This window comes from Rattus norvegicus, chromosome 2 (assembly GCF_021556685.1).
Source record: "Rattus norvegicus strain SHRSP/BbbUtx chromosome 2, alternate assembly SHRSP_T2T, whole genome shotgun sequence".
Taxonomy (NCBI): Eukaryota; Metazoa; Chordata; class Mammalia; order Rodentia; family Muridae; genus Rattus; species Rattus norvegicus.
The window spans coordinates 136,602,920-136,628,657 of NC_141535.1; the positions used below are offsets into that span (position 1 = coordinate 136,602,920).

Consider the following 25,738-nt stretch of genomic DNA (forward strand, 5'->3'; position numbering starts at 1 on the left):
AAAATGCTTGCTGAAGTATGTGTTCCCTTGGGTTTTTTCTTTTTCTTTCTTTTTTCTTTTCTTTTTTAATGTGGAAGTAAAAGGAAGTACAACAGATGAAGCAAAGTTAAATGTTCAGACTGAATACACTGCAGACCTGTCAGACTTGGAGACTTACAAAAAGCTGCTAATGAAGTCAAAGGAAGACTTGTTCAAGAATTGTCCTGTATTTCTTTCGTGAAGTCCTTACAGTCTTAAATTCCTAGTTTATAACAGTGAAACATTACCAAGTGAGTGATATGGAGGAAAACTGAAGGCAGAGGTAGGCAAGCGAAGGTAGGAAAAGATACTCGAAAGGCTAAACAGTTAAACTGTCATCCAGGATGCTCTCTCAGATTTGCTTTTAGAATTCTTCGGGCTTTTCAAATTTCTAAAAGTACCTGGTTAATTGTATGCCATTTTCTGATCCACCCCCATAGGGACATTCTGCAGTGCCTTTCCCCTCCGTCTAACTAACTTATTTCCAGGGTTTCAGTGAGGACGACCCCAAGTCTGTTACACGGGGCAGCTTCCATCCACCCTAGCCCTTTTCCACCCTCATCTCCAGCCCAGGAGAGCAGCTGCATCAACGGGGCTCACACAGCTTCAGCCTGGGCTTGTTCAGTGGGGAGACTGTGCAGGGACTAGGAAAGGGGAGAGTTAGCCTAGGAGACTTGACCTGGCCCTCACTGTGGCATGCCATCCAACCAGGCACATCCTCTGACCAAGGTCCCAGCTTTTCCCAAGGTGATTCCTTTTCCAGGGCAACCGCTTCACATCTGAGTTAGTTGTATAGTTGGGCCCTCCCCAGAGCCCCGGAGCCAAGAATAGAAAACGGGTCTGTTGTACAGTGCTGAGCGCTACCCTACCCACCCTCCATACTATGCTTTCTTCTACTATGACTTCCCATAAGTTAGCCATTTCCTTTGTGACAGAATCCTGGTTACTCCTGTACGCATCTGTAAAGACCGACGTATTTCTTCTTAGATAGACACTTCAACTCAAAAATCAAACCTCACAATTAAGATCACCTGCTCCGGGGTTGGGGATTTAGCTCAGTGGTAGAGCGCTTGCCTAGCAAGCACAAGGCCCTGGGTTCGGTCCCCAGCTCTGAAAAAAAGAAAAAAAAAAAAAAAAAAGATCACCTGCTCCTTAAAACCATCTTCCCTTCATCGCTCCAGCAGGTCACCATCTCTCATTGCCTTGAGTACGCCCTGCCTTGTCTGGGCTCAGGTTACATTTGACTGGGATGATGTGTATGGAGCCCACTGCTCCTATTGCCACTAGTTCAATTTCTTAAGTTACCCTTCAGGTCACATCCAAATAGTATTTGTTAATTTACATATGGTACTTGAGATTGAACCTAAGGCCTTGCATATGCTAGCTAGATAAGCACTTTACCACTCGGTCACAGCCCAGCCTACTCGGAATCCGTCCTATAGACAGAGATGTGAGGTCCATGGCAGCGCTTTCTCCCGAGAGCCTGTAGGTCTTGCAGCTGCGTTATCGGCTAAATTGCTAACTCTTGACATTCAATAAAACTTACTTCAGATCTATATATTTTAAGGGGAGCATTAAAAATCTCTGTAGAGGGCTGGAGAGATGGCTCAGCGGTTAAGAGCACCCGACTGCTCTTCCAGAGGTCATGAGTTCAATTCCCAGCAACCACATGGTGGCTCACAACCATCTGTAATGAGATCCGATGCCCTCTTCTAGTGTATCTGAAGACAGCTACAGTGTACTTATATATAATAAATGAATAAATAAATCTTTAAAAAAAAAAAAAATCTCTGTAGAGAACCCAGTAAGCGCCTCCCTGTCATCACGGCCACCCGTCAGCAGATGCCATGCTGCGGAAGTGTGTGGCTCTCTGAGTTATTTCAAGCCCCCGAGACAAGCTCACCCTCCACAGCTAACCGCTGCTCCTAAAGACTCATCATTACTAGTCTTCAGCATCCTCACAGCCGCCTGTGATCACTTTAAATGAGTATAACTCTGTTCAAAGTCTTACAGTTCTCAGTTTTCCCTACAGCAATTAAGAGAATATTAGTATCGCCACTAAGCTCAGAGAGGAAATGGAGATTTCTAAAAGAAGGATAAGCAAAACAGACCAAATTACAATCAAAATGAGAGTCCCATTACATACAAGGCAATGAAGGGCCATGAGGCTACCCACTCCTGCCTGCTTCACAGTGAGGATAGTGTTTCTGACAGGGACACGTAAGGGCACAGAGGGAAAAAAGAAGAAGAACTTCAATGTGACCGCCAGAGCTGAAAGAGCAAGTTAAATTAACTATGATTTTATGCTGATAAAATATGAATCATAAGCCTGGTATAGTGGAGCATGACCTTAATCCCGGGACTCAGGAGGCAGAGGCAGGACAATCTGTGACCTGGAGGCCACTAAGAGATTCTGTCTCAATACACACACACACACACACACACACACACACACACAAAGAGAGAGAGACAGAAACAAAGAGACAAAGACAGAGGCAGAGAATGAATTATAGTTTAAAAGAAGTCCAGAAAATATTTCCAAAACTTTTACGAGGAAATTCTATTCTATACATTTTTCCTTGTATTTGTTGATGACGTGTGTATGTACATATTCTCCCGTGCCATGGTGCACATCTGGAGGCCAGAGAACAACTGAGTGGAGCCAGTTCCGCCTTCCAGCACATCGTGGGTGCTGGGGATCAAACAGAGCCAGGCTTGCAAGACAAGCCCCAGTACCCACTGAGCCAGCTCACTACCCCTTCTCTACCATCTCAATTCCCTCCAGCCTCCAAACAAAAACAGAGGCCTTGCACTCCTTTCCACTTCTTCTTAGTCTGTTTCTTTTAAAACATCGACATGTCTAGATTTCAGTTACAAACTTTTAATACTACAAGAAATGACCCTCCCATCCTGATCCACTAGCAAATGGAAACAGATTCCGCTGCCATGGCAACCCCTACCCATCTGTCAATGCTCTGTAAGAAGTACAATCCACTTGGAGTGTGTGGTTCTTTTAAAAAGAAATAAAATCAAGCTCAGATTTCCTAATATAAAAAAATTATTTGGGGGAGCATGGTGGGTGCATAAAACAAAAAATAACCTGTGGCCATTAATAACCCCTGTAAAGTCATTAAAACTCATGATCAAGAAAGCCAATGAGGGCTGGAGAGATGGCTCAGTGGTTAAGAGCACTGACTGCTCCTCCAGAGGTCCTGAGTTCAATTCCCAGCAACCACATGGTGGCTCACAACCATCTGTAATGGGATCTGATGCCCTCTTCTGGTGTGTCTGAAGCTACAGTGTACTCATATAAATAAAAACAAAAATTTTTAAAAATTCTTTAAAAAGCAAACGAGCATGGAACATGAAGTTCTGAGGAACCTTTTATAGAATAAGTGATCTGACTAACATTTCCTTCCACTGTTTACGGAAGTCGATCTAAAGAATCCTATTGAGAGCATGCGGGTTACAGTAGAGCATATGGGTCATCCCAGATCTCAGGAGACAGAAGCAGCATGCCTGTACCAAGTTCAAGGCCTGCCAAGGGTGCCAGGGAGACCCTCAAAATAAGATGGTATTAAACGTTAAAACCCAACTTGTCAAAAATAATTGCAAAAGCAACTGGTTTTTCTCCATGCCTGGTCATACTGAGCCCAGGCTGGCCTTTAAATCCACAGCCCCTCGAATGTCAGCCTTCGGGGCAGTCAGGCTACACACGTGCACCATGCCCAGCACAGCTCCAAGCCTCCTCTCCAACATCACAACCATTAGCATCTCTGTCCTATGAATGGAATCATCACCCTCAGGACTCCTTAACTGGGTTACATTCATTTCTTATTCCAAATTATTTCAAATGAATGAATTTAATTACTGAAGAATTTATTGTCAAGTACACAGTCCCGTTCGTCAGCCTGCTCTGGCATCGAGTACACTGAGCACCCTGATGGATCTACTTGTGCAAATGCTACACAGTTGTTCTCATGTTTTAAAGTTCTCAGCTCGATGCAAAGGTCAATCATTTGAGGAAACCTCGGGTCTAGAGAGATGACTTAATGTGCTGCCCATTCCTCCAGAAGACAGCAGGTTCAAGTCCCAACATGTAACAGCTCACAAGCGTCTGTCCCGTGGGCAGCCATCAGTTCCAAGGCATCCAATGCCTACTTCTAGCTTCTGCAGTCAAAATAGCCTACACATACAGTTAATACACATAGTGATATGACTTCATTTTTTTAAGGAAGAAAGGACATCCCTGGACCTACACATCTCCCTTCAGCCTGGAAAATGCTCAAAAGTACGTGTCATCCCCTAGAGCAACACTCCACTCCACGACAAATCATCAAGTCTTCAGGAAGTGCTTGGCTCCCTGTCATCAGATGAACCAGTCTGCACTTCCCCGGGAGTTTCGCTGGCACGTTATCCTTGCTTGGAAGAACAAGAGCTCCTAATCTCTAAGCTTGATAAAAGAATGAAACTGGAGAACAACCTGAGACTAACAGCCAGCAGTACTTAAGAGGGCACCACTGGCCCCGGAACAAAGGGTGTCAGACACTCAAAACGTAATTGGGAGAGTTTGCTACATTTGTAGAAATACATCTAAATATTTAAGAATTGTCCAGCCTGTTAGAAGTCTCAATATATAAAAGCACTAATGAACAACTGGGTTCCTTCCGGGAGACTCACATAATAGAAGGAAAGGAGAACGATTCCCACAAGCTGTCTTTTGAAACACACACACACACACACACACACACACACACACACACACCCCACAGGGGGGAGAGAGAGAGAGAGAGAGAGAGAGAGAGAGAGAGAGAGAGAGAGAGAAAGAAAGAGAGAGAGAGAGAAAGAAAGAGAGAGAGAGAGAGATTTCACTAGGATTGCAAATCAATAAGAATTTTTCCAAAACATTACCAGATTATGATTCTTTGTTTACTACTATGTAAGTCACTAAAATGATTTAGGGAACTTTTTCTTCATGGTCATAGCAAAGCCGAAAAGATTTCCCTACGAGTTACGTGCACTAATCCCCGAATGCACACATAGCTGACGAAATCCACACTAATGGAAACACCAGTATGTCTAAGAAGACAGAGAAGAAAGAGGAATCCGACAGGCAAAGATGCTTTAAAAAAAAGTACTGTTCCAGCTATGCTGAGTTAAAGAAGGGCTAAAGCGGTTAGAAAGAGAACACTATCCTCATTTTTTTATTAGAAAATATCACTCTTGTGTACAAACTTACTGATTTTTATGAGTAAATAACTAGTGAATATCTGTAGTTACAGAAAAAAATAAAGCAACCTCCAAGGATGTAGTATAGTGAAGAATTCTAACACTGAACTATTTTACTTATACAAACACTCTTTTAAACAAAGATTTTTCACCAACATCCATCCTATACTAAATGGCATTTTAAAACAGGTTCTTCAGTAAAAGGTTCCCCACAATAGTAATTCTGAAGCTAACAAAACAATGTGAGGGGCTGGAGAGATGGCTCGGCAGGTAAGAGCGCTGGCTGCTCTTCCAGAGGACCTGGGTTGGGTTCCCAGCACCCACATGGTGGTTCACAACCATCTGTAACTTGTTTCAGGGGATCCGACACCCTCTTTTAGCTGCCGTGAGCACTGCACACGTAGACATACATACAGGCAAAACACCTTGAAACATAAAATAGGTAGCTTGTTAAAAAAAATCAGAGTTGGAGGTAACAAGGACCCTTTGCGATGTCTACCTGTTTCTGAATTCTCCGTCTCAACTTCTTGTTCTTCCGCCACATCCTGCATCATGTAAGTCTCATCGTCATACACCAGCACCTGGGCAGCGTAGCCCTGCTCTAACCTCGCACTGGGGACGGGCTCCACAATCACTGCCGGAAATTCAGGGACCGTGTCCCCTCCCTACAAAAGCAAAGTTAAAGAGCAATCAAGTTTTTTGTTGGACACTTCTGGATTTAGTTCTGAACCGGATTCCCACAATGTCATTCAGTCCACACAGTGTCTTTCGTGTGCAAGACAAAGAAATGGAAAGTCTGGCTGTGACAGTCTTAAGAGACAGACGAAGTAATCAGGGCTCGTGGGTTAAGAGGTAAATTCAAAGCAAGCATACTTCACTTTTTTGTGAAAACTCACTAAAACAAAGCTAAGAGACTTCGTTTTAAGTCTTACACTAAGGAACAGAGATGCTGCAACAAACAAAAAGAGCCAAGAACATCAAACCCTGGGAAGAAGGAAAGGTGTGAACGGGTATCAGATGCGTTAGCAGACGCAAGAAAGTCGAATCGCAGCCTAAGAGCAGCGTACTGCGCAGTGGCAAGGCCACAGACAGCACCAAACGCTTTCAAAAGAAACCATTAAAGCCACAGAGCATCCACAGAAACTGGGAAAAGCACCCAGAGTCAATCAAAGTATAAAATATGTTTCAGACAAGAAGCTTTTCTTTTATTATAGTTCTGGGATCAAACTCACAGCTATGAGCCACTACAAAAGCAAACACATAAACATAACAAAGAGTTTAAGGGAAAGCCAGAGGCAACCCAACACAGGAGGAAGACAAGGAATTTCCCAGAAGGCTAAGACAATCTCCAGGATGCCTACTGTACCTGCAGTTAAACACCAACAGGTCAGGACTACATCAATCTATCAACCTGACTGGAATGGGGGACATGTAAAAGACTATTAATAAGTTTCTTCCCTAGCTGTCTCTGTGAGGCTGTTTCCAGAAACAGTTTGATCACGAGGGCTCTGGCACAGAAAATGGCTTAACCCACAATAGACTCAAACTCTGAATAGACGACAGAGGAATGGTGAGATCTGGGAAGTAGAGCCTCATCGGAGGAAGAGGGTCCCTGGAGGCACACACCCTTGACTAGTAAGTACCTCTTGGTCCCCTCTCCTGTCCAAAACTCCTGTTTCTTGATCACTAAGAGACAACTCCGCTCTCAAACCTTTCCACCATGACATTCCACCTCCCCACAGGCTGTCAGTGACTGAAAAGGCTAACTACAGAAAATGTAAAGGGGCCATATGTGAAGTGTCTCCTGTGACAACATGTATAAACAATGACATTCTTCCTGAGGACACACGCCAAGGAGAGCCTGGTCCAGACTGCTACCACACTGGCCTTGCCTCAGTACATGCACTCACTCCACCTTGCCCTGAACTAAGATGAGTGATTAACAAAACAGTGGGGGGTAGGGGGAGCCACCATGATCCTAGGAACACACACAACAGAACAGAACCCTTTATCTGACCACGGATCTGCAGAACCAACAGGCCCATGCTGAAGCACTTCCTGATGACCTGATGACCTCGGGCTGCCTGTGATGATAGAACTCAGCCTGGAACTGAGTCATGCTTTACAAAATCAACAGTTCACTGCTGGGGACGTCACCATAAATGCTAACCTGTAAAGAAAGGACAGCGTCTGTAAGGATGACACCTCTGATAGGTGTCACCCCACAGCAACATCCCCTAAAGATGGGGTAGGGGAGAGGGGCACAGTCTACTAAAACACTTGCAATTTTAGCTCAACACAGTGGCGGAGGAAGGATGAGGTCAAAGTCACTGTCACACACACATCATATTCTAGACCGACCACCCTGGGCAAACAAACAAACAAACAAAATGCCATCAACTATCCACCAAACCTGAGTGACAGTAATGTACTAGGGGCAGGGTTTTTTGGCCTTTACTAGTGTCTGGGTGATTGGGGTTTCTGTGTCATTTTTTGAGACATGGTAATGATATATAAATATATATATATATATTTATATATATATATATATATATAAATATATATATATCTCAAGTTGGCCTTGAACTCATGATCATACTGCCTCATGCTCCCAACGTTATTCTTAAGATATGTATATATTTTATGTGCTTCGTTGTCCTTAAAACACCTCATCAAAAATTTAATTCGTGACATAAACTGAAAAAAATTTAAGGAAATGTCCATTGACTAACAATTTCCTTTTTCGGATAGGACAGAATATGAATCCAGCTTTTAAACTGAACTCACAAAGAGAGAAACGAGAGAGAGGAAACAAAGAGAAAGAAAAGCTGCTCCCGACTGTGTGAACTAAAGCTGTGCCGTCCGCACTTCCAGCTGAAACAGCCCACAGCAACATCCCCTAAATACCGAGGAGCTCGACCAGGAAAGGCTGCCAGTCCTGTGTTCACCAGCGAGACAGCGACGGACACACCGCGCAGCACCGCGCTTACCGACCCAAGCAAACACCGCGCAGCACCGCGCTTACCGACCCAAGCAAACACCGCGCAGCACCGCGCTTACCGACCCAAGCAAACACCGCGCAGCACCGCGCTTACCGACCCAAGCAAACACCGCGCAGCACCGCGCTTACCGACCCAAGCAAACACCGCGCAGCACCGCGCTTACCGACCCAAGCAAACACCGCGCAGCACCGCGCTTACCGACCCAAGCACTGGCCATTTATACAAGGCAGATACTTCCTTCCTGTGAAAATTTTACACTATTTTTTCCTTTCAGAGAACCCGCTCACTATGTTGCCCAGGCTGATCTCAAACTCCTGAACTTAAGCAGTCTTACTCCAAATAGCTGGGACTACAAGTACATACACACCCTGGTCCCAACTACACTGTATTCTAGAAGCAAATTTAGCACCAGATGGCTTTATACTGTGAACTTCCCATCAATTCACCCCAGAGAAAAAATACTCGAGGACTAGAATTCTGCACAATCCCTCTGTGCACTCTTCTCCTGTCAGGACTCTACCCCATCCTCTCAAATCTTGCCTAGGTTATTTAATAGTCCCTTTCTTGGACCACTGGGGAGGAGGGGCTTAAATGTTCTTATACTAAAATTTTGGGAAAAAAGCTAGATTTTTGCTGATCCTTACTTTTTATACGTCTCTAAAATATACCCCAGTGGGGCGCCCGAGCGCACTGAGCACTCAGGAGGCAGAGGCAGAGGCAGAGGCAGAGGCAGAGGCAGAGGCAGAGGCAGAGGCAGAGGCAGAGGCAGAGGCAGAGGCAGAGGCAGAGGCAGAGGCAGAGGCAGAGGCAGGCAGGTCCTCGGAGATCCATGCCTGCTGCCTGGTCTACAAAGGGAGTTCCAGGACAGCCAGGGCTACACAGATAGGGCTTCCCTATGTGCCACATGCTGGCCTTGAACCATGTGAGCCAGATGACTTCTGTTAAGTCTCAGGAAGTCCACAGGCCCAGAAGAGAGCTCTAGCTTTCGGGTGGTCAGATAAGAGACAGCATTCCTCGGGAACTTGTGAAGCTGCCAAAGGAGTCCTTCCCCTTATGGCTGGCAGAAGGGACATATGGCTACTTGTGGTTGCATATCAAAGCCATACAGCGTCCAGACTCCCTGCAGTCCCTACTCAAATACTGTCATGCACTTCAAAGTCCCTGCTCATCTCCTGGCCCTTCCCTCCCCTCAGCTCCGATACTCATTATAATTTGCTCTCTACTACTGCCACTTCCTCTCGCCTCTCCTCTCCCGCTCTCCTCTCCCACTCTCCTCTCCCGCTCTCCTCTCCTCCCCAGCTCCCCTCCCCAGCTCTCCTCCCCAGCTCCCCTCCCCAGCTCTCCTCCCCAGCTCCCCTCCCCAGCTCCCCTCCCCAGCTCCCCTCCCCAGCTCTCCTCCCCAGCCCCTTGCTAGGCTCCAGTCTCCCGGCTCTGTCTCCCTCTCACTATCCTCTGCTCCCTCTCTCCCCCTTCACTTGCTCTCTCCACTATTGCCCACAGCTGTTCTCTCTCCTGCTTCCCCGCCTCCCTAACCCTGGCCATGTCCAGTCTGCTTGCTTTTCTCTGTGCTCTCCACTCTCAGAGTTACCTCTGGACACTTGCTGTTGAAGCAGTCATGGAGGCAGTTTCTTTACCTCAACTTTGTAGCAATCTACTACTGCCTCAGTATCCCAAACCCTGGGATTACAAATGGGTTCTAGCTTGCATAGGTTACAATTTTGAAACTTCAAATCTCTCACAAATAGTACTCAACAAGCTTGAAAATGTCTACTCCACGGAATCAAGTTATTTTATGTCATACAAAAAAACTCATACATGCACAGACATACACAGAGACACACAAACATGTAAAAAAAAAAACTTTAAATAAATCTTTTAAACCAAGTGGTGGTGGCACATGCCTTTGGTCCCAGCATTTGGGAGGCAGAGGCCAGCAGATGTGTGAGTTTGAGGCCAGACTGGTCTACACGGTAAGCTCCAGGACAGGTGAGGCTACACAGAGAAACCCTGTCTTGAAATAAACAAACAAACAAAATAAATCTTTAATAGAGCCGAGCACAACATATAATAGGGAACCTAGACTAACACATAGTCCTGTCTGTGCTGCCCACCCCGTCTTGCTTTTTCCTGTAGGCCAGGCTGACCTCAAACCACCCAGTCTCCTGAGAGCTAGGATCAAAGGCCCACACCTCCACTGTCAGCTCTGTCTGTGCTCTCAAACATCACCAGCACCTCCTTCCTTCCAGTCTCCCTCCCACCTCTGCTTACCTCCACCTTCCAGTTTAGCCTATGACTCCTTGGTCGCCACTAAACACCCACCATTTCTCTCAGCACTGTTTTTCGCTTTCACCTTCCTTAGGCAGCCCCCCATTTCTTCTTCCAGCAGCACCCCTACGTCCATGGCGGTCATCAAGTCTCTGTCCTTCACCTAACCCTATGCTCAACTTCCATTTTCAACTACCACAAATAAAACACCAACATCGTGGAATAAACTATCGGTATCTGACTGTTCTTACATTTTGTTTTCCTGTTTTCTATATTTAGATAACAAGCCACAATAATATTTCATAGGTCTTTAAAATTAACTGTGCACAAAGCACACATCACAGAAAGGAGCTGCTGCTGGTAGCTTTGAGTATTCTACAACAGCAGTACTGGTCTTGAGATTACTTTTGTCGCACCGCATTCAAAACTGCCTATGTCACTTCTTTGCACAAAAAGCTTTTTTTTTTGTCGTTCCCCCCCCCCGCACAAAAAGCTTTAATAATTATCCTGTATTGTCTAAAAGGTTAAACCACAAAACAATGACTTCCACACTTATCATGGGTTGAATTATGTCTTCTAAATTGTGGGTGTTTTTACCTATACCGTGACTGTGACTTTATTTGGAAATGGCTCTTTGTAGAGATATACAAGCTGAGATATATGATCAGCAGGATAAGGCCTCGCCCAATCTCACTAGTCCTTACAGAAAAGGACAGTTTGGACACACAGATGGGGGTAGGGAGAAGCCCACTTAAAGACACAGGCAGTTCTATCTCCATACTGAGGGCAGTGTGAACGGTAATGGGGCATAAAGTGGATTCCCACTGCTCTCATGAGACAACTCCCCAATGCTGGAATTTCAAAATTCTAGATTCTAGACCCATAAGACTTGTTTGTTTTGTGAAGCCACTCATTGTGGGATTTTTTATTACAGTCCCATCAAAATACATACATACATACATACATACATACATACATACATACATACATGCCACTGTTACCAGCTTCTTTCCTACATTGCTGCACACAAGCTATGTGTGTGTAACTTAGTCCCCAAACAAAAACCTTGCCATGACATTTACTCACCTCATTTTGTAGCCTCCACGTCTGTCCAAATCCTTTCCCTCTACTTTTCATTATTTAATCCCCCAAAGGACATTTTCTAGTCAAAGTCCTCCTGACACAAGGTGTTTGCCTAACATCAATGCTGTCTACGTACAGCATTCTATTACAAGTACATATCCAAATTGTCGGCTGGACAGTGAGGTTGCACCTTAAGTCCTCAAAGACATCACACCGCAAATGCAGAATTTAAGTACCTGCTGTTTAGAAAGCAACATGACAGACTCTGACTTCAGCAGTTACTCACATACTGAACACACAGAATCTGCACACAGATGCGCTGTCTACTCTTCAGAGGAGATGTGAGAAGTAGTTACCGCACTCACTGTCTTCTTACGGTTGTTTTACCCAAGTCACCAAGTTACCAAGTCAGCAAACATTAAATAGACGAAGCCCAAACGCACTGCGTCTTGGTACAGCCCACCTGACTCTCTATAGAGGCTAGGGTTGCTAGACTTAAAGACCAACACAGGACACCCAATTATGACTAAATTCTGTGAAGCATACATATATGGCCAATACATGTATGTTAATATATGAACCAGCCACACAATGTCTGGGAAGACGTTGCTTCTCTGACTGGCTTTCCTACGGGGGAGGGGGCTGCATGTACATGCACAGGTTTCTGTATGTGTTCATGCATGTGTAGGCCGGAAGTCCACACTGGGCGTCTTCCTCCATCTTCACCTTACTAGTGTTTGTGTGTCGGTGTGTACACATACATGCCATCGCTTACACATGGAGGTCTGAAGACAGCCTGGGCTGCTGGTCCCTGCTCCCACCTTGTTTGACAGGGTCTTTTGCTGTCTAGGGATCCTCATTCTTTTAACTCCAATTTCACCTCAAAAACAGAATTAGTCACACCATACTGTGCTGCTAGCTTTATGTGACATCTGAGGGTTCAAATTCAGGGCCCCAAGCTTGCATGCTAACACCTTAACCACTCATCCACATCTCCAACACCCAGCCTCCTCATTTCCTGAGCCAGGGTCTCCCACCGAACGTGGAAGCACTTTACCCCTGCTCTCTCCCCAGGAGACAGCACTGTTAGTTCTAGGAGTGCTCTAAGTAACTTCCATTCCAAGAGAACGACTTAAAGCTGCAAAACAACAGTGTTTCCCTAGGAAGAGGTTTAGATACTTTGTCACTGCCCTCTGTAAATTTAACTTTTATTCTCCACATGTAATTGTAGTCTCCAAGGCTTACTGTCTCTATCTACTAACCTCGGCCTAGTCCTGGAAGCTTCTAGCCTCCCTACAATCTAATCTAGGCCTAGAATGTTTTCAGCCCCTGAGACTACCTGCTAATTAAGCTCATTAACCTTTCTAGCTCTTTCTGATCTCTGGCTGGGCTGGTTCAACTCAGCTCTTCTAGCTCAAACTCTTGAAGTCCTCTCCAAGCTGACTGATTCAATCTGGCTTCTCTCAGTTTCTTACTGAATTGTCCTGCTTGGCCTCATACTAACATTGGCAATATGGTCTAATCCCCCCGGCCCCTTCTCATTTGCTTGGCTCATTCTGTCTTCACCTGTGTCTACCTTGCTCTCTCTGCAACCTGTCTCTGTAAAACTCTCCTGGTAAAACTGCCTCCTCTTGTCTCTCTCAACTGCTCTAAATAGCTTCCCTTTCCTCTCTCTTCTCCTGAGAGTTGGGCATACTCTTTTCTATCCTATTCTGTCAAGTCTTTCTCTGATTTGTCACTTTGTCTGCCACTCAATTAGACATCACTTTCAAACATGGGTGCTTCCTTCTACAAACTCACTTTACCATCGATGTTTGGGATTAAAAGTGTGTACGAAGGGCTAGCCAAACCACAACTAGAAACAGCTTCTTCAGTCAATAAACAAAATCTCAGGGTTCACAGTGTGATCAAATATCCTGCAACAGCCCTCAAATTAGAAACCCACAACGGCAAAGGTTTTTAAAAGCCTACCGGTACTCATCTTATAACCACACCACTGGACTCGGGGTAGAGACACCACATTAACGAGTACACAAGAAATGCTTATCGTGTCCTGTATGTCCCTTCACGGTGTGAAGAGCACCTTCCGACGCCTTAGCAAACTGAAACACGAATCAGACATGGCAGTGCCACATAATCCTAGCACGGCCCTGCGTAACCGGCTGCCTGGAACTCGCCATGTGAGACAGAACTGTGGCCTCAAACTCAGAGGTGCTCCTGCCTCTGCCTCCCTAGTGCTGAACACAAAGGACTGAACATCAGGCTTGGCAGTGCAGAAGAATCAGGTTTTCATATTTGTCCTCATGAAGGCAATAAGCTCGTTTTAATGCGTAATCCTTGGACTCTCATGAACAGCAGAATACTCAAACAACTCCCCTGTCCCTCTGCAGCAGCATCCACCCCGCTCACACCCAGATCCAGGCAACCATCAACCCAGCCCTCCAGATCTCAAACCCTGTATCTTGCACAGATGTGCGAGCGAGTGCACATGCACACTCACACAGACACACACACACACACACACACACCCTTTGTGGGTCCAAGAGTGAGGTCGGCAAGCACCTCTACCTGCTGAACCATCTCACTAATCTATGCCTTTTCTATAATTTTTATGTGAAAACCAACGCACGGGGGAGGGGTTGTTAGCTTTGTGTGTGTTGCCTGCATGTACATCCGTGCACCACCAGTGCGCCTGGTGCTCTTGGAAGCCAGCACTGGATCAATCTGGAATTAGAGATGGTCGTGAGCCATCATATGAGTGCTGGGAATTGAACCCAGGTCTTCTCTCCAGCCCCCCGTGTTGTTTTGAGAGTGCATGTGCTTGTTTAACTTTTTGTGTTGATGCTTCCTTACGAACAAGCGTGAGGATCAGAGTTTGGATCTCCAGCATCCATGCGGTGACTCTAGTGCTCGGGGGCAGATGGGATCCGGGACTAGCCAGCTAGCCAGTCCAGCTGAGCAGACAAACTCCATACTCAGTGAGAGACCGTGCCTCAATGCGAAAGGTGGGAGTCTGCCAAGTAAGACAGTAATCTACACGTTTAATTCTAAGAGTGCCAAAATCTTTTCTAAACTGGTTCTTAGGACAGTCCCATTAAAAATGTCTGAGCACCCACTGCTCATCCTCCCCAACACACATCACACTACAATTAGCCAAGCGTGTCAGGGTCTTTGACGACTTAATGTGCATTTCTTTTCTTCTTTTAAAAGACTTATTTATTCTTGTATATTATGTATATGAGTGCTCTGTCCTCAGACACACCAGAAGAGGGCATCGGATCCCTTTACAGATGGTTGTGAGCCACCATGTGGGTGCTGGGAATTGAACTCAGGACCTCTGGAAGAGCAGTCAAGTGTTCTTAATGGCTAAGCCACCTCTTAAGCCCTAACTTGCACTTATTTCCTCAATGGCTAAAAATGTTGCATCATTTTTTTGTTGTTGTATTTTTTTTTTTTTTTTGCTTATTGGCCAGTCATACAATTATCCAAATCATCTCTTTTTGTTTCCTTTTTTTAAAGATGTATTTATTTCATATATGTGAGTACACTGTAGCTGTCTTCAGACACACCAGAAGAGGGCATCAGATCCCTCAGATGGTTGTGAGCCACCATGTGGTTGTTGGGATTTGAATTCATGACCTCTGGAAGAGCAGTCAGTGCTATTAACCGCTGAGCCATCTCTCCAGCCCTTTTTTTATTTTTTATTTTTTTTTTTTTTGTGGTTCTTTTTTTCGGAGCTGGGGACCGAACCCAGGGCCTTGCGCTTCCTAGGCAAGCGCTCAACCACTGAGCTAAATCCCCAACTCCCCTTTTTTTATTTCTTATGTGCACACACACACAGGCCACGGTTGTTCCCTGAACCCAGAGCTCATGGTTTCCCAACTAGTCTAGAAGCTGACAGGCAGCAGTTAGCCTCTCTCCTCCACCTTCCCGGGGTGCGTGCTAGACGTGTAAAGTGGGTGCTGGGATCTGAACACCAGTCCTCATGATCACACAGCAAGCCTTCCTAACCACTGAGCCACCTCTCCAGCCCCTAGCCCTCCTATTTTAATAGGGCACCTTCGTTTTGCTACTCTTTATATTCTGAGGATGTCTGTAGCTTCACTCAGGTTAAAGTGTATCCTCTGTGGGTTCAAGTGCCGGAAGCTTGATCCTCTCGGGCATCATTAGGAGGAAGATGGACTGTGTGGCAGTGGAGACAACTGAAATGTTTTCATATCATTAAAAGTGCCACTCTTGAAAAGCAGTGTGACAGTGATGGAATTATAAATAAAGAGCCTTGCCCGACCTGGCCACAGCGTGTTGCTGTCTTGCCAGGTGGCCTCGTTCCTTGATTATGACACCACCCATCCTGATGCCTTCACCGGAGCTAAAGAAAAGCTGGTACTGTGTCCTTGAGCCTCCAGAACTGTAAGACAAACCAGCTCTTCAGTTTATAAAGTGTGCAGGCTCAGATATCCCACTGCAGTCACTGGAAATGGATGGGGCAGTCTTTTGTCCATACATGTGTTTTAAGTCTCTCTCTCTCTCTCTCTCTCTCTCTCTCTCTCTCTCTTCTTTCTTTTGGTTTTTGTTGTTATTTTTGGTTTTTTCTTTTTTCTTTTTTTCCCGGAGCTGGGGACTGAACCCAGGACCTTGCGCTTGCTAGGCAAGCGCTCTACCACTCAGCTAAATCCCCAACCCCTATTTTTGGTTTTTTCAAGACAAGTTCTCTCGACACAGCCCCGGACTGTCCTAAACTCAGAGATGCACCCGCCTCTGCCTCCCGAGGGCTGGGATTAAAGGCATGTGCCACCGCCATCCAGCTGCCTTTAAACCCCTTAAAGAACAGTTGGTTTTGTTGAGACAGTGAAAGTCTCACTGTGTGACCCAGAACTGATGGTCGCTTGCCTTGGCTTCCCAAGAGGTGTGATTACAGGCATGTGCCAGCTATAAGTTTCTGTTCCTATTATTTTTACACATACTTGTTTTTTATTTATTTTGCATACATGTGGCACATTTAATATCCATATAACTAGGTTTAAGTAGCCGGGCAGTGGCACACACCTTTAATTCCAGAACTCTGGAAGCAGAGGCAGGGAGATCACCTCCACTCCCAGCACTCAGACCCAGGGTGAGTTCAAGGCCACCCTAGTCTACATAGCTCAAGGCCAGCCAACCAGGGATATGTAGTGAGACTGTATAAACCTAAGCACATTAGGAGAGTTATATCACATGCTAAGTGTTTCTAATAAGCTTTACTCTTCAAAAATAATTTTATATTCACCACACACTAACCATTTCTCCAGGCCTCTTCATTTTGCATAACACCTTAAGTTTCCAAATGGAATCATTAATTTCTGCCTAAAAGATTATTTTTAATTTCTATAGTTCATGTGTATTTGTGATAAATTCTCTTAGCCTTGGTCTCAAGTGGAAAACTCAGTTTAAAATGTTTAGTTATGTGTGTACACGCGCTTGCACACATGCAGAAGTCATGACACAATCTGCAGGAGCTGGTTCTTTCCACTTTATGGGTTCCAGGAATTGAACACCGTCCATCAGGTTTGGGACCTGCCGAGCGAACCCACCAAGCTACTAGATGTGTATTGTGAAGATTTGACTTCTGTATACATAGGTTTCGCCTGCATGTTTGCATGTGTACCACGTGTGTGCCTGGTATCCTGAGATGCCATCGTGGGACCGCACTGGATCCTGTGGAACTGTAGTTACAGATGGTTGTGAGCCACCACACAGGTGCTAAGAACCGTATCCAGGTCATCTTAAAGAGCCCCCAGTGCCCTAAGCCCTGAGGACTTCTCCAGCAGTTTGTAGGTACTGTTGACCTCTGACCTGTAAGGCTTCAACTCAAGTATCTGGCACACTGGTCTTCACTTGGCCTGAGATTCACCTCTGGCCACTCTTAAAAGTCTCCGAATTTGGGGTTGGGGATTTAGCTCAGTGGTAGAGCGCTTGCCTAGGAAGCGCAAGGCCCTGGGTTCGGTCCCCAGCTCCGAAAAAAAAGAACCAAAAAAAAAAAAAAAAAAAAGTCTCCGTATTTGGCTTTGAACAATTTTATCATGATGTCCTTGCTACCTAATTTCTGGTTTATCTTACACAGATTTTAAAATCTTAAAATTATTGCATCTATAGGTTTATTTATCAAATTTACGAATACGTGGCTGTCATTTCTCCACATCTGATTTTCCTGGTGCCCTCTGCTCTACTCACTCTGAGAGCTGGACAGGTAGCCAGGGTGTATGTTCACCTCCACTTCCAGCACTCAGCCCCGACACAGGATGGTGAGTTCAAGGTGGCCCTGCACTACAGAAACACATCTCAGAAACGAGATGGGGCAGCAATGACAGGACCGACTATGGTGTCACATTAAAACAATCTAGGGTGGCACTGCAGTGGACGGACACTGCTTTCTGTCCTCGTTGCCCTCCTTTTCTCTGTGCTTGTTAAGGCGCTTCCCTCCCATTGCTGTCTTCAGACTCTGATGCCTTTTCTTCTAAAGTAACTAAACCAGCGTTGAACAAACTCTTCAGTGGTACACATTTCCCTGCTGTACGTTTCATAAAGCTTACGTAAGTTTTCCATTAATAGATGGTACATTTTACTTACTATCTTGTCTTAAGAGTATTACGTATGGAGTAAGAACAGTTATGTATGGATCAGTTTTTTTCAGGTAGAGATCAGGGAGTGGGCTGGAGAGATGGCTCAATGGTTAAGAGCGCTGACTGCTCCTCCAGAGGTCCTGAGTTCAATTCCCAGCAACTACATGGTGGCTCACAACCATCTGTAATGGGATCCAGTGCCCTCTTCTGGTGTGTCTGAAGACAGCCACATTAAATAAATAAATCTAGAGAGAGAGAGAGAGAGAGAGAGAGAGAGAGAGAGAGAGAGAGAGAGAGAGAGAGAGATCAGGGAGCAATACCAGGGATCTAGCCCAGGGGCTTGTACAGGCTAGACACCTACACCTCTGAACCAATTTTTAAGATTAAAGTCCAACTATCCTTAACGCTAGAGCTAATTTAGCCCTAATATGTAGACATGACCCTTATGGCTTTTTTGGGTTTTTTTTAATAAGATTTATTTATTCATTTATATGAGTGCTCTATCTGCATGTACACCTGCATGCCAGAAAAGATCATCAGATCTCATTACAGATGGTGTGAGCTACTATGTGGTTGCTGGGAATTGAACTCAGGACCTCTGGAAGAGCAGCCAATGCTCTTAAAAGCTGAGCCATCGGGGCTGGAGAGATGGTTCAGTGGTTAAGAGCACTGACTGCTCTTCCAGAGGTCCTGAGTTCAAACCCCAGCAACCACATGGTGGCTCACAACCATCTGTAATGAGTTCTGATGCCCTCTTCTGGTGTGTCTGACAGTGGGTATGATAAATAAATAAATCTTTAAAAAAAAAGGGGGGGTGGGGATTTAGCTCAGTGGTAGAGCGCTTGCCTTAAAAAAAAAAAAAAAAAAAAGCTGAGCCATCTCTTGAGCCCCCTTATGTTTATTGTTTGTTTGTTTTTAAGGAATGTCCAGGGCTTTAGACAAGGATTCTTCTGCCTGGCTGACTAGAATGTCAGTATCTCCCAGCAGAAGAACTGAGTTTGTGCCTTTCTGGCCAGCCTTTGCTTGGCTTCATGGACTCTGCTATGCCTAAACTGCTGGGGGTTCCAGCAGAGACACAGAGCCCCAGCAATGCATGCAGCCCTTTCTCTGGGAAGAGGGCTGCTTCTCTGCGTTTCGGATACTGTATCCTTCACAAGGGCTCATGAGAACCTGCTGGGTTTGTTCCCTTGATTCGAGGAGACGGCTACTTCGCTGGTGCTCTTTTCCAAGCAGCTCGGCCAGCACAGGCTCGGGACACCCCCTCATTATCACACACTCCGTCTGTTTTCCTGATTGTTCACGCTGGCAGTGTAAGTCTGGGCTCAGTTATTCCATCACAGTCTTAGGTGGGAAAACTCCCAATTTGTTTCTCTGGAAGCAGATGCCTTCTAGAAACTTCTATTTGCAGTTTTTAAAAAATGACTTAACCAAAAAAAAAAAAAAATTAAAAAAAAATGACTTAACCACACACTAAACATAAGGTGTAGCCCACAAGCAACTGCATACCATCAGCACGGCATCAGCGAGCGCAGACCGGGGAAGAAACGAGCGCAGATGGCTCTCCCTCACCCCACTCCTAAAGAAAGGAGTCAACTGCATGTAACTAATTCCAGTTTTCCCATAGAATATACCCTTCCTTCCACTCCTGCCTCTCAACACTATAGAGTGCAAAGTAAACGGCACACATCCTCTTATAAATCCTCTGATTTAAATTTCTAAAGCTCAGATGAATGGTTGGCTCCATGATTAAGAGCACTTCTTGCTCCTGCAAAGGACCCTGGTTCAATTCCCAGCACCCACATGACAGCTCACAATTGTCTGCGACTCCAGTCCCTGGGGACTGGATGCCCTCTTCTAGTGTCTGCATGCACGTGGTGCACATACATACATGCAGACAAAACACTCGTGCACATAAATAAAAGCCAGATGCTGGAGCTGAGGGTGCGGCTCAGTTCAGTCCCAAGCAGTAAGCCCTGAGCTCAGTCCCTAGCTGACATGAGTGGTGTGCACACCTTTATCCCAGCATGCAGAAGCAGAGGCAGGAGAATCAGGTTAAGATCATTCTTGACTACACATTGGGATCAAGGCCAGACTCATCTACATGGGAACCTGTCTCAAAAAATAAAAGCTAGCATATCAGATTCCGGTATGTGCATACAAATAGCTGTCTAAGCTATACTTTTTAAATTATATATAACTTATTATATAAAATTTTTATAATTTTTTAAATTACATTGATTTAGTTATATGGGGAGGCCAGAAGACAGCCTCCCCACACATGTGTCCTGGGCATCAAACTTCAGTCTTCAGGCCGGTCGAAAGAGCTGTTATGAAAGAGCCAGGCCATCTTGCCAGCTCTGCTCACCCTTTGTGTTAGCAGAAACAAACAACCATTTTACTTCAAAGAACTGAGAATGACTTCTGTTACCAGCTTCTGTGTGTGTGATACTGAGTAAGCTGACCTCATCCACGCACTGTTCCTCCCACGCAAGGGGAACGTGTGCTTCTTTGTTAAAGTCTCTTCTTCTTCTAAGACAGTGTCTCAGGATTGCTTTGTTCAACTCATTGCTTTGTCTGTTGGTTGGGTTGGGTTGGGTTGGGCTTTTTCCCTGAGAGTTTCTCCATGTACTCCAGGCTATTCTAGAACCAGCTCTGTAGACCAGGCTGGCCTCGAACTCAGAAATCCGCCTGCCTCTCCCTCTTGAGGGCTGGGATTAAGGGTGAGCACCACCAGGCAGAGCTACCTGTATTTGGTTTTTGAGATAGTTTTAAGTAGCTGGATTTGAACTCATGAGCCTCCTGTCTCTACCTCCTGAGTGCTAGTACTACGGATGTGAATCGCCACACCTGACGATCAAAGTCTCGCATGTTGACCTCTAATTTTAAAGAAAATGTCCCAATACTTAACAATTAAATAAGATTATGGATATACACACACACACACACACACACACACACACATATTACATCTAAAGTAAGATTTTTTTACTATAAATGGATATGGAATTTTATAAAACCCCATTTCACTAAGAATTTGCTCTCGAGGGGGCTGGAGGGATGGCTCAGTGGTTAGGAGCCCCGACTGCTCTACCAGAGGTCCTGAGTTCAATTCCCAGCAACCACATGGTGGCTCACAACCATCTGTAATGGGATCTGATGCCCTCTCCTGGTGTATCTGAACACAGCTACAGTGCACTTATATATAATAAATAAATCTTTAAAAAAAAAGAATTTGCTCTCGAGGCTGAAGAAATTGCTCCGTAGTTAGGACCACAAGTGTCCTTACAGAGGACACTTTCCAGCACTCGGAGCATCAAGTATTCACAGCCACCGAGGGGTTTCCTACCTCCTCTGATTGACGCTCAACAGGCATGGGTGTGGAAGACACACACATGCAGGCAAGACACTCACGCGCATAAAGTACATACATAAACCTTTAATAAAGAATCTTCTCTACCACATTATTACATCATTATATTTGTCTTCAAAATAATTTTTACATCTGCACTCATCAGCATCTGTCACTTACTTTTCGTTTTCTCAACATCTTTTGAAACACCCTAATCTTATTCAATGTATTACTTTTATACTAATACATTAATATTAAGTATTATTTTCAATTCTCTAGTGTTCTACCTTTTGCATGTTTATAATCGGTCTGTGTTGTGGTATGTGTGTGAGGTCAGAGGACCACCAGACGGAGTTGGTTCTCTCTTCCTTTTACCTCAGTCCTCAACCGCCAGGCCTTCAGACGAAGGTTTCCACCGGCTAAGCAGTCTCTGGCCCTGCTTCTTTTTTAACTGCATGGGTCTTTGCTTGCATGAGTGTCTGGGCATCACATGCATGCCTGGTGCCACAGGTCAGAGGAGAGTGGTGAGTGCCAGGAACCAGAGTTACGGGTAGACGGTTGTGAAGTGCCGTGTGGGTACTGGACACCAAACCTGTCCTCCGCAAGAGCGACAAGTGCTTTTAACTGGTGAGCCAGCTCTGGCACGAACTGCGTTTTACTTCTGACTCAGGGACCGAGATGCTAGAGGCTCGTGGCACCTGCTGCTCTCAGCTGTAGATATTCCGCTGTACAGGAAGCACAGCACTGGAGAGCGGCCCACAGGCAAGCCTCGGCCTCTTCATTCTCTTCAGATTACCCTTGGAACATCAAGTATTCCCAACACTAGTGACTCTTTTCTCTTCCTGGAATTCTTCCCACTTAGGAATGTCTATGATCGTTTTTCTCTTACCAACCCTAAACTATCACCTCTTCAGAGAATCCTGAACATCAATTAACCACTTTTCTCCATCCATCTCCGCCCCAAAACACTTTTAACTGCTCCTGTGAAGTACTTTCACCTCAGTGCCTAATGAAGTGCTTGATCCATACTAAGTAGCCGTCATCCGTTACAACAACAAATGGATGAACTGGGACAGGAAGTTGTCCCACCTGGTGCCACAGCACCGTAAATACCTACTAAGCACGCCACCTTCTTCTGACCTCCTTACACAGATTATAACTATCCCAGAAGTCATTAGTCATTAACAACTTGGTAAATTCATTATCTAAAAATGTTTCCCTCCACGATAAGTTCTGACCAGGAATTCTTGTGAACCCACGTAAAGGAGGAAAAACTAAAAGAGGCTTCCAGAAATAAATCAATAAAACGTGAATGTACTGTCCATGGCAGCTCTTCTCACTTGATAAAACACCAACAGTGCAAAGCTACAGGGCAGAGGAAGGTAACCTGACAGAGAAGCAGCAGTTGCTAATCAGAGGGGAGAGCGATCCTGCATCCACCATCCCGGGCGACTCATCCCCAGAGGTAATATACAGAAAGGAGTCTCAGAGAAAGAAGGTGACCCGGGAAGTGTGCTCCACCGTGGTGACTTCTTCCAAGGGACTCGGTACCTTTTTAGCGGCAGTCTTTAAGTGCAAAGCGAGCATGGAGGAGTTAGCAAACTGAAAAAAGAAACATACATCCCATAAGTCTGCCACAGCGGATCTGCGTCTCAGAGACTGAAAGACACGGAGCAATCAAGGAAAACCATCCGGACCCCAGAACACCGCACTGGGTCTTGTCCCTAGGCGTGCCACTGTGCCATTTCTTGACACCAGCCCCAGGGACAGCAGCATCTTTCACAGAGAGACTTCCAAGGCATTTCCAAGCAAACATCTGCGCACAGCATGGTGACAAAGTCTCACTCTCTAAGAACTGGGGACCAGAAACCTAGACCAGAAAACCCCTTTTCTTTTCTTCTCCTACCTCTTACTCTTCGGTGCTTTCTTTCTGTAGCAAGAAAATAACCAAACACACTAAAGATTCAAAATCCTATCTGCATGAAATTTCAAAACTTCATTTTCTAATTATACAAACTGCACATATTAATTAGATTAGATTAGACAGATCAATCCTGAATTAGACACAGAACAACTACGAAATAAAAATGACAAGGCAAAGGTAAGCTTCTAACTTGAAGTGAATGCAATTTAGGTGTTTATATACAATGAACATATCCCTCATCCTCCATAATCTAAGAAAATGGATACTCGTGGAAACATTGTATCCCTCCTCCCCACTCCCTTCCTCCTCATTCACTCTAACACACACATCTTGCACCACTCCATGCAACACCTTTCTCCCCCATCACTAAGTTACGTACAAAAACATCCATGGCCACTACAAGTTTAGGCACAGTACATGTCTACTTTCGAATACCTGTTAGCCGCATTCATTTCAAGATAGACTCATATATTGGTTTCTATTAACCAAGCAGAGACAAGATATATTAAATGCCTAACCTCTTGATTTTCTACTCCATTGCTGGAAAGCTCCAGAACAGAGCCTCCGCCGCCAACCACTGCTGATGCCATCGCGTCTTCCCTGAGCAAGTTTCGAACGCTGCGAATCAATGTAATTACGGCTCAGATGATTGCCAGGGTTATCGGTTTCATGTTCTAATTCAATAGTGATGGAGTAGACATCCAGAAGTCCAGTCTTCTAAAGATGATTAACCAGAGGGTCTAAAAAGAGGGAAAGTGACGAATCGTTAAAGATATACAGGAAAGATATAAAGCAATGAGTGCTTAACAGTTTAATTAAACAGGATATAGGCTTCTACATGTGTCAAAAGACAGTAAATAACACACTACTTAAGAATGTAATAGTCAGGGGCTGGAGAGATGGCTCAGCGGTTAAGAGCACCCGACTGCTCTTCCAGAGGTCATGAGTTCAATTCCCAGCAACCACATGGTGGCTCACAACCATCTGTAATGGGATCCGATGCACTCTTCTGGTGTATCTGAAGACAGCTACAGTGTACTTATATATAATAAATGAATAAATTTAAAAAAAAAAAGAATGTAATAGTCAAATATCACTAACTTATTGAATAATATCTTACCAAGCTATTATATACTGGTATTGTTATAGAAGGCATTATGTTAAAACTTCCTTGGGCTGAAGAGATTGATCAGCGGGTAAGAGCACTGGCTACTCTTCTATAGAACCCACATGGCAACTCACAACTGCCTATAACTCCATTTCCAGGGGATCCAGTGCCCTCTTCTGGCCTACATGCCAGGCACACACATGGTGCACAGACATACATGTAGGTAAGACACCCATACGTGTATTTTTTTTTTAATATTTTTAAAATGTTATAACTTCCTTCTTTTGTGGAGATGCAATATTATACCTGAGATATTTTAATGGATTTTTTTTTAAACTCTGGGCTGGAGAGAGACAGCTCAGTGGTTAAGGGTGAGCTCAGCGGGGCGGTACTGGCACAGTACCTTTGACCTCAACACTTGGGAGGCAGAGGCAGGTAGAGTGCTATAAGTTCGAGGCCAGTCTGATCTACAGAGCAAGTTCCAGGACAGCCAAGGCTACACAGAGAGACCCTGTCTTGAATAACCAAAACAGAGTACTGAGTTCGCAGCACCCATGGTCAGGCTGCTCCAGGGAATCCAACACCCTCTTCCCCCTTCTGCTGGCAGCTGTGTTCACACTACACACACACACACACACACACACACACACACACACACACACACAATTAAAATAAATCTTTTTAAAAATAATTTTAATAAAACTTGGGCTGTGTGGCTAATGCAATGAGTGGCTGCTTTTACTGACAGACCCATCTCTTAGCCCCTCCCTAAAGCAGCTTCCTCCTCCTCCTTTCTCCTCCTCTCTCCTCCTCTTCCTTCTCTTCCTCCTCTTCTTCTTCCTCCTCCTCCTTCTCTTTCTCCTTTTCCTCCTTCTCCTTCATCTTCTCCTCCTTCTTTTTCAAATTTTATTTTATTTTTATTTCATGTGCATTGATATCGATTTGACTGCATTTATGTCTGTGTGAGGATGTCAGATCCTCTGGAACTGAAGTTACAGACAGCTGTCAGCTGCCATGTGGTTGGTGGGAATTGAACCAGGGTTCTCTGGAAGAGCAGCCAGTGCCCCTAATCACCGAGCCCTCTCTCTCCAGCCCTCACTCTTCCTTCCTATAGAGGTGAGTATCAAAATATGTCTCATCTGGATTTAATCCTTAAGTTAC

The 25,738-nt window shown here is 45.0% G+C and overlaps 1 protein-coding gene across 46 annotated transcripts in view; it reads right to left on the bottom strand.

Annotated features, from left to right (window-relative positions):
• The window catches only part of Elf2 (E74 like ETS transcription factor 2), a 95,935-nt gene that overhangs the window by 54,541 nt on the left and 15,656 nt on the right, over positions 1 to 25,738 (bottom strand). For all 46 annotated transcript variants that reach the window (XR_015665318.1, XR_015665308.1, XR_015665312.1 and 43 more), the window contains 2 exons: positions 23,988 to 24,209; positions 5,747 to 5,912 (listed from right to left, as the gene is read on the bottom strand). Coding sequence is in view for 13 of the 46 variants with exons in the window: in XM_087626415.1 (XP_087482541.1) it covers positions 5,747 to 5,912; positions 23,988 to 24,059 (238 nt within the window). In the remaining 33 variants the exon portion in view is untranslated. The remainder of the gene's footprint in view (positions 1 to 5,746; positions 5,913 to 23,987; positions 24,210 to 25,738) is intronic.